Source organism: Peromyscus leucopus, unplaced genomic scaffold (assembly GCF_004664715.2).
Source record: "Peromyscus leucopus breed LL Stock unplaced genomic scaffold, UCI_PerLeu_2.1 scaffold_137, whole genome shotgun sequence".
Lineage (NCBI taxonomy): Eukaryota > Metazoa > Chordata > Mammalia > Rodentia > Cricetidae > Peromyscus > Peromyscus leucopus.
Window position 1 is genome coordinate 345,023 of NW_023504523.1, and position 12,294 is coordinate 357,316.

Sequence of the window (12,294 nt, forward strand, 5' to 3'; positions counted from 1 at the left end):
TTTGTAGTTAGCTGTAACATTATGCTGTTTCACTGAGCGTGATGGCTACCATGGTAATCTCAATACTAGGAGGATGAGCAGGAGGATTATGAGTTTGAGGCTAGCCTAGGATGTTATATACTCAGCTTTAAAAAAGCCTAAATAAAATCAAAGAAACAAAAATAAAATTAACAAGCAAATGTAGCTGGAGAGTTTTCTCTCTGGGTCCTGCCAAGCCCGGCAGTCCGACAGCCCACTTATAAAATAAACACACAGATGCTTATATTATTTAAACTGTTTGGCCTAATGGCTCAGGTTCTAGCTATCTAGTTCTTATATCTTAAATTAATCCATTTCTATAAATCTATACCTTGCCATGTGGCTCGTGGCTTACTGGCGTCTTCACATGCTGCTTGTCCTGGCAGCAGCTGCAGTGTCTCCCTCACTCAGCCTTCCACTTCCCAGAATTCTCCTCTCTCCTTGTCCTGCCTATACTTCCTGCCTGCCACTGGCCAATCAGTGTTTTATTTATACAGAATGATATCCACAGCAAGCAAATTAGTTCATTTCAATTTTTTCGTGCAATATTAAAATATGTGGCTTGAAATCTGTGCATATCTGTATATATACAACTATGTTCAGTTTATGTGTGGTACATACAATTTTTAGTGTTCTTCTACTCAAGTATTGATTTGTAAAATTTTGTTTTGGTATTTATTTATTTTTATTTTATATAGGGGTGTTTTGTTTCCACGGTATGTCTGTGGGCCAGGTATCTGCAGTGTGTAGGAGGCCAGAAGAGAGCCTCAGACCCCCTCAAAAGGAATTCCCCAAGAGGTGTAAGCCTCCAAGGGGGTGCTTGAAACAGAGGAGTCCTTTTAACCACTGAGCCATCTCTCTGGCCTCTAAGAGTTGTTTTTGAAATAAATCCTCTTGAAATAATATTGCAAATATTTACTCAGATTACAATTGTCTTTATAAATGTCCTTTTATCCTATGATTGCAAAAAAATATTTCTCTGCACTTCCTACCATTTTATGGTTTTATTTTCTTCAAAGAAATCCCAATTTATTACCAATTTTTTCTTATGTTGTTATGAGGAAGGAACAAGGGTATTCTTCCATAAAGCTGGCAACTTACACTAGCCTACATGCCCACTAAATATGCTACTTTCCCTTTATATCTTCCCGGGTTCCTTTTTCTCTCCAGCTAAAGTGTGGCTATACTGTTATTTCTGGGTTAAAAATTTATAGCTAGCTAGTACTCATTTCTGAGCAGGAAAGATCACACTATGTAGTGAAAATCTGTCTTTGACTTCTTCACAGAACTGCAGTGGTCCCTAGGTACCACTGAGGGAAGTGGAGGAAACCTGAGTGAATGTGTAAGGAGCAGATGAAGTTCTGAGTGAGTGTGTCTTGTTGACTGGGGCACAACCATGCCAAGACCTGATGCCTCAGACCTCTGGGAAGGGAAAACCTCTGAGGCTCAGAGTGAGATGGCAAAGCCCTCTTCTGCCAAGTGCGGAAGCTGACAGTGTGTGCAGACTGTCAACCCAGCTTCCTCCTCCCGGATGACTCCAGACCGAGGCTGCTTCCCTGTGGAGCCCTCCTGCCAAGACTGACTAAATCCATCTTCTTCTTCAGCTGTCTGCCATGAGCCTGCCTCTTATTCAGCTGGGTACAATGAACCAGCCCCTCGATTTGGATTTCAGATATATAAAATCAACATTCTGAGTTTCCAAGTTGCTGCTGTAGATGCTGTTCCGCCAGGGAGAGACAGCCCACCTGATACCAGATTTTCTGAACATGTGTCTGTGTGTCTGTCCATTTCCTCAATGACTGAGGCGGTCTCCAGAGATCAAGCCATGCTGGACTTGGCAATGTGGGACCATCATTCTTAGCCAACAAAATGGTGCAGTTTGCACACATCCTACACACAGCATCTGGTGTATTAAATCACCTGTACGTTGTTTATAAAATTGGTCTTTTGCTTACTACAGCATTGTTTTAAGGGTGAAGCCTACACGTGTTCAATACAATGCAATTATTTTTTAATACACCAATCTGCTGTTGATTGAATGTTTGGAACTCATTATGTCAACAAATATTCCCAGGTCTCTGACTGGCCGGTTCTTGGTAGGTTGCAGTCTCCATTCTCAAGGTTGGTTAAATCCGTGTTTTGACAAGTTCTAAGTAAACATGCTATCAGTACCTTTTGTGCCGGGATGTTTAATTGCTAATGTGAGACCTTCTAGAACTCTCTTTTATGTTGTATAATGATTGACACTGTCCAAGATGGTAGTTTCCCTTTGATCATCTGAATGTCCACAATAAATAAACTCTCAAGCAGGTGCTGGCTACTCCTATAATACCAGTGAACTTCCAAGGTTGAGGTGGGAAGATTGTTCAGAGTTCCAGGCCAGCCTGAGCTATACAATGAGTTCCAGGCCAGCATGGGCCTAAGATATGAGACCCTGTCTACACACACACACACACACACACACACACACACACACACACACACACAAACCCTTCAAAATAAAATGAAAAATCGCAGACCTTTCCTGTTCTGTCTTTATTGGCATGCAGTATAAGCAACAAATAGTTTCTTTCTGGGATGGAGTCCAGGCCTGGAACCCACATACAGACCAGGCTGCCGTTGAGTGTGTTACTCTGCCGCCCTGCTCCATGGGATTACAGATGTGTACCATCAAGCCCAGCTCACCAACTAAACTTGTATTGTTGTAAGTTGATGGGTCTCAACCTTCCTAATGCTGTGACCTTTTAATAGCTCCTTGTTATGATCGTAATGTAAATACCTGTGTTTGCTGATGGTCTTAGGTGACCCCTGTGAAAGGGATTGTGACACTTGGTGACTCCAAAGGGATTGCGACCCACAGGCTGAGAACCAGGGCTGTAAGCCACTGGGATTTCGGGGTTGCTTGTTTTGGAAGTATAACCTCCTAGCCTATCCCGACTGAAATCTTCTTGTGTTTGAGCTTCTCCCTGTTTTGATTTGATTTCATTATCATCAACTGAACTCACATCAGATGGTTTCTCAGAGAGGACACATTCTTTCACATTAGCTATAGGAACTATAAAGAAATATGATAATTTTAGAAAAAAAGACACAAATAACTCCATATTTGACTCTATGCTAATCTCATTTTTCAGGTAATCCGAACCTGACAAAATGTTTGCCAAAGCGACTCGGAATTTCCTCAAAGAAGTGGATGCTGGAGGGGACCTGATCTCAGTCTCACACTTGAATGACTCGGACAAGCTGCAGCTTCTGAGTCTGGTGACCAAAAAGAAGAGATACTGGTGCTGGCAGAGACCCAAGTACCAGTTTTTGTCTGTCACCCTGGGAGATGTTCTCACAGAGGGGCAATGCTCAGTCCAGGTATGTTCCTTGTGAAGATTCAGTGTCTGGTCCCCAAACAGGAAGTGGCTCTTCTAGGCATCTAGACTGGAGGTGGTGCCTTACACTGAATTCTTCCTTTTCCTTGGCTCTCTGGTATAAAAGGATAGCCTTTCTTAATGAGCACAACTACGCACATCTGAAATGAAATGTTATCCCTTAGTGTTGTAAAAGCGATAGTCTGTTTGGGTATAAAAGTTCATTGTGCTCATTGCAAATGTTAGAGCCACTTGGCAGAGTGGGATGGCTCCTCATACAAAATTTGGTTTAGTATTGAGACTAAAATGCTGCAGACTGACCAGAGGAGCATGAAGAGTTCTGTTTCTTACATAATGATTCCCGAGGGGAGCAGGGCAGTCTCCCACTCTGGCCCAAAAGTGGCTGTAGAGGGATTGCTAAAGAGATTGGCTCGGCATTTATTGTGGCAGCTGATGAAGTCCCTGCCTACGAACTGGGACTCTGTGGTTTACTTTTCACTGGACCTGTGGAAGGGCACCTGGGCCACTGCTCTTTTACCTTTGTCTGTCTGTCGTTCCCTCCAACTCGTGTTGTGTGTGTGTGTGTGTGTGGTGTGTGTGTGTGTTATGTGTGGTGTGTGTGAGATGTGTGTTGGTGTGGGGTGTGTGTGTGTGGTGTGTGTATGGTTGTGGTGTGCGTGTGTTTTGTGTGTGTGTGGTGTGTGTGTGATATGTGTGTGTGTGTGGTGTGTGTGTGTAGTATGTATATGGTGTGTGTGTGGTGTGTGTGATGTGTGTATGTGGTGTGTGTGTGTGTGGGTGTGTGTGATATGTGTGGTGATGTGTGGTGTGTGTGTGTGATGTGTGATGTGTGTGTGTATGGTGTGTGTGTGGTATGGTGTGATGTGTGTGTGGGTGTGTGTGGTATGTGTGTGATGTGTGTGGTTGGGGTGTATGTGTGTATGGTATGTGTGTGTGTGTGTGGTGTGTGTATGTGTGTGATGTGTGTGGGGTTGTGGTGTGGGAGGTGTGGGGTGTGTGTGTGGTATGTGTGATGTGTGTGTGTATGTGTGGTGTGTATGTATGGTGTGCGTGTATGGTGAGTGTATGGTGTGTGTGTGTGGTGTGTGTGATGTGTGAGTGTGTGTGAGTGTGTGTGTGTGCATGTTGGCAGCCAGTCAACAGCAGGTGTCTTCTGTCACTCTCCACCTCATTGTTTAGAGCAGGCTCTCACTGGGCCTGGGTCATGCTAGTCCAGCCTGGACTTTTCTATGTCTGTGCTGGAGATCTGAACTCAGGTCCTCACACCTGTGCAGTGAGTGACCGCTCCTTCTCAGAGCCCAGCCCCCACACCAAAATAGTCTTTACAAACAGAAGCAGAAACATGCTGTATGTAATTTTAATATATTTCTCATTTATTTAATATTATGTAAGTTTTCCTCTGTAGATTTAGATACTTTAATTCTATTTCAGCAAATACATAATATTCATATATATATATATATATATATTATATATATTATATATATATACCCTAATTTGATTATTCCAATTTTGTGCTTAATAAATAAGGCTGCAGTGAACATTTTTGTTGTGATTCTTACCGTGTTTTTGAAACAGCTACACTAGCATGCTTTCTCGGGTTTCTGGGACCAGAGTTTGGAAACTTGCTTTCTCCTTGTTAGCTTACTTCCTGGAACACAATGATGTGTGACAGTATCAACAGTTGTTAGTTACTGGATGAAACCAAATCTAATTCTCCTTCACAGTAAAGTTTCAGCATTTTGCGACTGCATATCTACTAAAAGGAAAGGGAGCCAGAGTCGCTCACTTGGGTCTGCAGTCTCCACACTTGCTTCCAGATGAGCCTTCCTGTGGATGCTGCCCTCAGCCGGTCACCGGAGCTGCCACGGGATGGGAGGATGGGTTGATCTGAATCATGTCATCCCCAACGTTAGCTGCCTTCCCCATTTCCGTGATGAATATCTGACAGGAAGCCCCTTAAGAAAGAAACAGCACATTTTAACTCACAGTTTTAGGGAGTCACAGCAGCAGGGGCTTGAGACATTGCTGGTCACACTGCATCCACAGCTAGAAGCAGGAGGCCATGGATTCTAGCACTTGGCTGTCTGTTTCCTTTGTATTCAGTCCAGGACCCCACCCCCACAGAATAGTGCTGCCACAGTCAGGATGAGTCTTCCCATCCCAGGTGACCTAATCTAGACCACCCTTCTCAGGCATGCTTGGAAACTTGTCTTCTGGGTGATTCTGGAGCTTGTCAAGTTGACAATATCAACCGTCACCCCCCCCCCCCCGGATATATGTTCTTGAGGGTAGAACCTCTTCTGAGTAGTAAAATAGCTAAGCACAATTTGGAATGAGAGGGAAAACATCATAAAATACACCTAGGACTGCTGAGTACTGGGATTCTCTCTGATGTTGAAACGATAACTTGTAGCATCTTGAAAGACCATGCAGACTTAAGTTAGACTTGTCACCACAGATTCTTGAATACGGCCATCATTTGAGGTCAGAGCTCAGGCTCGACCCTGAGTCCTGTTGGAGTCATGGCTGGGAAAGCAAACTCAAGAGACTTCATTGTTGTTTTTCCCCCACTTGTTTCAACCCCTGGCGTGAGTGTTGCTAAGGATAGGAGGGGAAATGATGGTGACTGGATTGTGGGTGGCTCAATGCTCCCTTCTATCACTAGATGATAACTAGATGAAGAACTCTAAGTGACATCTTTTGCAGGTGTGTCTAGGGTGACATTTCATGTGTGTAGTCTCGATTTCTCCCTATCTGCGATGTGACCAATTCTGGGGACTATTACGTTTTGAATCTAAAACATCACCTCCAAGTCTAGTGTTTGGAATGCTTGGCCCGAAGCTCATGGTGCTGTTCTGAGGGCAGTGGAGCCATGGGAGATGGGACTAGCTGACGTAAGTAGGTCACTAGGCAGGGGCCTTTGTAGGTTGTACTTGGCCTGTGGTTCCTGTCACACATTCCCCGCTTCTGGGAGTGGATGAGTCGGGGGGAGTCTGTCAGGCTCCAGGTGGTTTGGAACCCCTTCTGAAGATCAGTCAGGAGCCTAGGAGAGGCTTGGGTGAAGGACATGAAAAGCAGAGTGTGATGCCCAAACAGGCTCCTAATGTGTCCCTACCAAAGGTGGTGATCAAGGCTATGTTTTTTTTTTTTATAGTTGTATCTTGATAGATTAAAATAAGGACAGTGTCCTGGGGGCATATGTTTGTAGTAGAATATATGACTACTATATATGAAACCCTGGATTCACCCAAGGGAGAAAAGAGAAAAGTGTGGGGGAGAGAACAAAGAACCAACACACACACACACACACACACACACAACACACATACATACAACAAACCCAAACCCAAACCCAAACCCAAGGCTGCTAGTTCACATGAGGGTTCTGAGCAGAGGGTGGACCCTGAAGGCACCCCGATAGCCCTCACTTAGGTGTGGTCATAGCTTGGTGGTAGGACAAGGCAATTCCCAGTTGACTGGATGACACTGGAATGCCAGGTTGGCTGTGTTCCTTAGAGTCTGGAAAACCAGGAGGGAAGGCCAGTGGGGCTTTGTGCACTTTGGGAGGGGACGGAGGGCGTGGCATGCCTGGTGACGAACATGGCAAGAAACTGGACATCTGGCTAGAGCTCAGATATAATGTAAACATTACGTCACTGGGAGATGTTAAGCAGGACCAGGGAATTGTTCCTTAGGATGGGTGGTGGGAAGGAAGGATGTCCAAGAACTGTCCGGGAGGATCTGCCATGCTAAGTCGCTCCCCTGGGGTTGGCAGCAGTAATGTGGGCACAGGTATCACCCATCATCCTCCATTTTCGTCCCTTTCCATCTTTACCACAGCTGGTGGCCATCTTAGTTACTTTTGATCTTTGCCGGGACAAAAATTCCTGGCCAAAAACAACCGAAGAGAGTTTATTTCGGCTCACACTTTGAGGGTGCAATCCATCATGGCGAGAAAGGCCTGAAGGAGGGAGCTGGTCACATCCTGTCTGCAGTCATCTCACTATGTCCTGTCTGTGTAGTCTGGGACAGCAGCCGTGGAATGGTGCCTCCCATATTAGAAGGGAGTTTTCCTACCTTAATTAACCCAATCTAGAAACTCTGTCCTAGGCATGGCCAGAGGTTTGTCTCCTGGGTAATTCTAGATCCTTTCCAGTTGAGAATCAATATAAACCACCCCAGTGGCTAAAGAGGTGCTAAGCACCCTGGACTCTGTCCACAGCTGTGCTCAGTCAGCATGTAGATGTGCGGACTGTCTTATACCTATGCCGGCACAGCTACCCGATTTCCAATCGGATGCTGGTGTGGGTTTCCCATGAGGCTGCGGGGGAAGCTGGGCAGCCCACAACACTGAGGTGTCTTAACTGCTTCTGGATTCCTCTGCTCTGTCCTTTCCAGTGGTTGTGGAGTCAGACTTCGTGAAATATGAAAGCAGGTTTGAGAACCACACGAGCGGGAGCATCGGGACGGTTGTGGGGAAGGTCAAGCTGAACGTGGGCGGCAAAGGCCTGGTGGAGGGTCGCTCATCGTTTGGAACCCTGAGGAAGCAGGAGGTGGACCTGCAGCAGCTCATCCAGGATGCAGTCGGGAGGTAAGGGGAATTCTGTTCTGCATGGTGGGCCTTTATACATCTTATGGCTGAAGGTCGTCTGACTGGACTTCGGCCAAAAGGCTGCTGATGTGGACTACTAAAACAGCATGTGTTGAATGCCAGTGGTCCTGAAACTTTCTCAGTGCACATTCTTTATTTACAATTTACTGACTGTTTTTTTATCTGAGAGTGAGACCTGGGAAACTCCGTATATTAGTTCAAGAGAAATGGCAACAGTGGAAAGATGGAGTCCTGCTTTGGCATTTTTTAAAAATTTATTTCACATGTGTGGGTTTGGTGGGGAATGTTCCATGGCAGACACATTGGGGTCAGAGGGCAACTTGCTGGAGTCAGTTCACTCCCATGTGGTCCTCTGTAAGATGAATTGCTAAACAGTCTAATTAATAAAAACCCAGAGCCAGATATTGGGGTGAAAGCTGACAGATCAGAGAATAGGACAAGCACAGCCAACCTCACCTCACCAACTCCTCAGCTTCCAAAGAGACCTATTTCCTGTATATCCACGCCTATAAGCCTTTCTGTCCTGCCATCTCACTTCCTCTCTCTGCCCAACTACATCACTTCCTGTCTGTCTGTATAGACCTCCAGACCTCTATGGTTAGTGCTGGGATTAAAGGCATGTGCACCATGCCTCAGTGTGGCTTGAACTCACAGAGATCCAAATGGATCTCTGCCTCCCAAATGCTAGGATTAAAGGCGTGAGCTACATTGCCTGACTTCTATGTTTACTATAGTGGCTGGCTTTTCCTCTGATCCTCAGATAAGCTTATTAGGGTGCACACTATATTGGGGACACAATATATCACCACAGTCCTCAGTAGTCATGGTGGTCAGGTCAGTGACTTTACCCACTGACCCATCTTGCCAGCCTCTGATTTGCTTATGGGTTTTTGTTCCATTTCTGTATTTACTTGAGACAGTTTCCCTGTGTAGCCCAGGCTGTCCTACTTCAGGCTTCTGAGTGCTGGAGTTACGGGTCTGTGCTACCACACCCTGTTCAAAGAATCAGCGATGGTTTTGTTTGTTTGACCTCAGCGCTGGAGCTTGGACCAGGGCCTCACATACTCTGGGCGAGAGCTGACCACATCACCAGCCTCATGCTTTTGCGTATTAATTCCAGAAGCAGGAAGCTCCTAAGTCCACTTTGTGTCTTTGCATTTTTCTCATGAGGAAGAGAGCAAGTGCAGGATTTCATGAAGAAGAGCTGGTTTACCACTTCAAATCTTGAAGGAAATCCTGTGTTATTCATTTTTATCCCATGATAACTCATCATCATTGACTTTCTGCCTTGTGTCAATTCAACAGTCAACAAGTCATTCTCCTGACGGAATGCGATATATTCTCCATACGAGGATGCCGCAGGGAGCAAAATGCTGTGACTTCTGCTCAAATTCTAGTGGGAGAGATTCCAAATATGTAGTTAAATAAAACATGAAATAGATTGATGAGGTTGGAGCCACGGGGGAAAATGTAACAAAGGAGGATATGGTTTTACAGTGAGGCCAGAGAAGACACTGGAGAAATTGGTCTTAGAATAAAGCCTCTAAGAAGGAAAAACAAATGCGGCCCTTCACAAGGATGCTGTGTGCTATGACCAGGAAAGCTGCTGCCCCAGGGTGACCCAGGAGAGGTCAGGGCAGAGCAGGTCCCCTAGGACCTAGAGGCCACTGGAAAGACTTTGCCTCTCACTCTGAGTAAGATGGGATGTCCCTGGAGATTTTGATCAGGAAGGTGACATGTTGACTTATTCTTTAAACGGATTCTTTTGGCAACTGGGCTGAGAAGAGAATGGATGGGCAGAAGCCAGGGGGCTGACTGAGATGGCATTTCAGTGAGATGCGTACTGAGCCGTATGTGCGTCTCCATGTGTAATTTTTATTACCCTTTCCCCTTAAGACAGAGAATTCAAATGCAAATGCATATTCATCATGGAAAAGTCATTTGTATGTAGGTGTAGGCAGTTTGTCTCTTCTAATGTTCTTAGGCCTAGGGGTGTAGGTCAGTGGTAGAGCACATGCCTAGCACATGCAAGGCCCTGGGTTCTAGCCCTGACAATGCAAAAACATAAAACCAAAAATAGTAAGTCCTTGATCTTAGAATCCTAAGAATGACATGCTTATTGAACAAAGCTATGTTTTAAATTAATACACAAAAAGTGCCATGAAACATGCATGTCAAGCATTTGGTGGGCAGATTTAGTACAGGCTGGATGTTAGACTTCAAAGCTAGGCACCTGTAACTGCCCTGTTTAGCGGACCTGAAAGAGCACCATCATGTATCTGGCACCTCCTGGCTTTTCCCAGGGTTCCCCCAGGACCTCACTCTCTTTGGCAGTGGGAGGCACAGTCACTCTGAGGCTGATCTTAGTTCCTTCTCGGGTTGCTCTTGTCAACAATGGCACCTTCCTTCTCTCTGCAGTGGACACCAGGGGAATATTGTTTATCTGCAATCAAAATCTAACTGGGCGATGCTCATTTTCTTTGCTAAATCCAGTGACACTGTTCATGGAGGAGAGCGGATAGGAAGGCTTCGGGAGTCCAGGGTCTTTGGTCCCCCACTCTCTACCCACCCCCCTTTTAGCTTCGATGTGCAGTTTTGTCATTTCTATTTCAGGAACCAGGGTTAGCCAATGCTCTGCAATCACAGCTCCTGATATAGGATTTTAAAGGAAGTCTCCGTGATTCAGGTGTAAAAGCTACTGCCGACGGGGAGCGTGGGGGTGGGGATCCTGTGAACAGTGTGGGAGAAAAAAAAATCTAAGAGGAAACAGAAAAGGAGAAGCGGGGAGGATCACCTTCAGGGCACTACTATGTGCCAGCCAGTGGGTATTTATCGCCTCATTTTCTCTGCACAGCTGACTGCGTTTGTGTGTGAAAGACTGAGGCTTAGGAGAGTGAGTGAAGCGGTTCTCAGTCACAGATGTGTGTGCTGCAGCTGGCATCCAAGCCAGGATTTCTTGGTTCCAAGCCTTCTGTTCTTTCCTCTAAATCTTGCTTGAATCAGTCGAGGTCAAAGTGATTTGGATGTGATGCGGAGTATCCCTGAAGGTGTTTCTGGGTGAAGTGTGGGATGGGCCCTGTCTGCTGTGGGTGCTTGGGAAGGGTCAGGCAGGCCTGCTCCCCTGGGACATGCCTGGATGGGTTGAGACCGCCTGAGAAGACAGTTCACCCATCACTGCAGGTGTCATGGGAGAAGGCGCGGTTTGGGGGTAGTAGCTGAGCGATGAGGAGCATGTTAAAGACTATAGGTCAGGATGTAGCCAGTGGTAGAATGCATGACTAGGCCCTGGGTTCCATCCCCAACACTGAAAATCAGAAAAAAACAGGTGCAGTCCCTGGACCCAGGAGGTGCCTTATCACAGAGTCACCCCCTTGTACATTTTGCTGAGAGCTAAAGGTAAGCTACATGGGAAGGATGGGAGATTCTTTCCGTCTCAGGATGATAGCCATCAAGCTAGCATTGCTGTGCCTTCATACTAGAGTCATAAATTCTTATCTGTGTGGTCCTGCCCATCTTTGGACTCCTGGAACATCATCAGGACTGATAAGGTGCTGTGGATGCAGCTGTGGCCCTGGGCACAGTCACAGTGATGGCCTCAGTACTGTATGTTCTCAAGGGCATATTTGCAGCCAGGCATTTTTATTTCAGTCATTTAGATAAGTATCATCTGTGTTCAAGTTTTGTAGGCTCTACAAAAACCAAGTGTTGGAGCTAGTGTGTAGTTTGGTGACAGTCACTTGCTGAGCTTGCCTAAGGTCCCCGGACTGACCTAGGTAGCACCAGGAGAAAGAAAAAACTCCAAGTATTAATTGTATTGTCTGCAAAAATATAACATCTCCAACTCCATTCTCTCTTGGAAACTATCCCATGTATATAGAAGATTCATTTAGAGTTTGGGCAATCATGCTTATAGGTACCTGGAGCTGATTGCTTCTAATGAGCCATAGGTTCAGCTTACATATTCTTGAAACTATCTGACAAATGCCTTCCATTTCTTTAAATGGAAACAAATGTATTGAGAATTTCTAAAACACGGATTTGCTTTAGTATTCATATCCAATATTATTCTGTACAAACTCTCTAGAAAGGCTTTGTATTGTCTCTGTCGTCCAGCGCCACTTGTCACTGTTCTTAAGCAAAGCAGCCATACTTCACCACACCCCCCCCCCCCCCCCCCCCCCCCGCCAGCGAGCACCTGACTGCCTCAAACCTCCCAGAATCGGGGAACCTCATTCCGCATAAATAACTTGGACGGACTTAGTAGGTCGTGCCAGCCTCTGG

General features: G+C 45.7%; 1 protein-coding gene across 1 annotated transcript in view; it reads left to right on the forward strand.

Moving 5' to 3' along the window:
- Window positions 1-12,294, forward strand: part of LOC114689783 (gasdermin-E-like) — a 48,036-nt gene that overhangs the window by 7,643 nt on the left and 28,099 nt on the right. Inside the window, 2 exon segments of the mRNA XM_028864213.2 lie at window positions 3,153-3,381; window positions 7,800-7,992. Of these exon segments, the coding sequence (XP_028720046.2) occupies window positions 3,369-3,381; window positions 7,800-7,992 (206 nt within the window). The 5' untranslated portion in view covers window positions 3,153-3,368.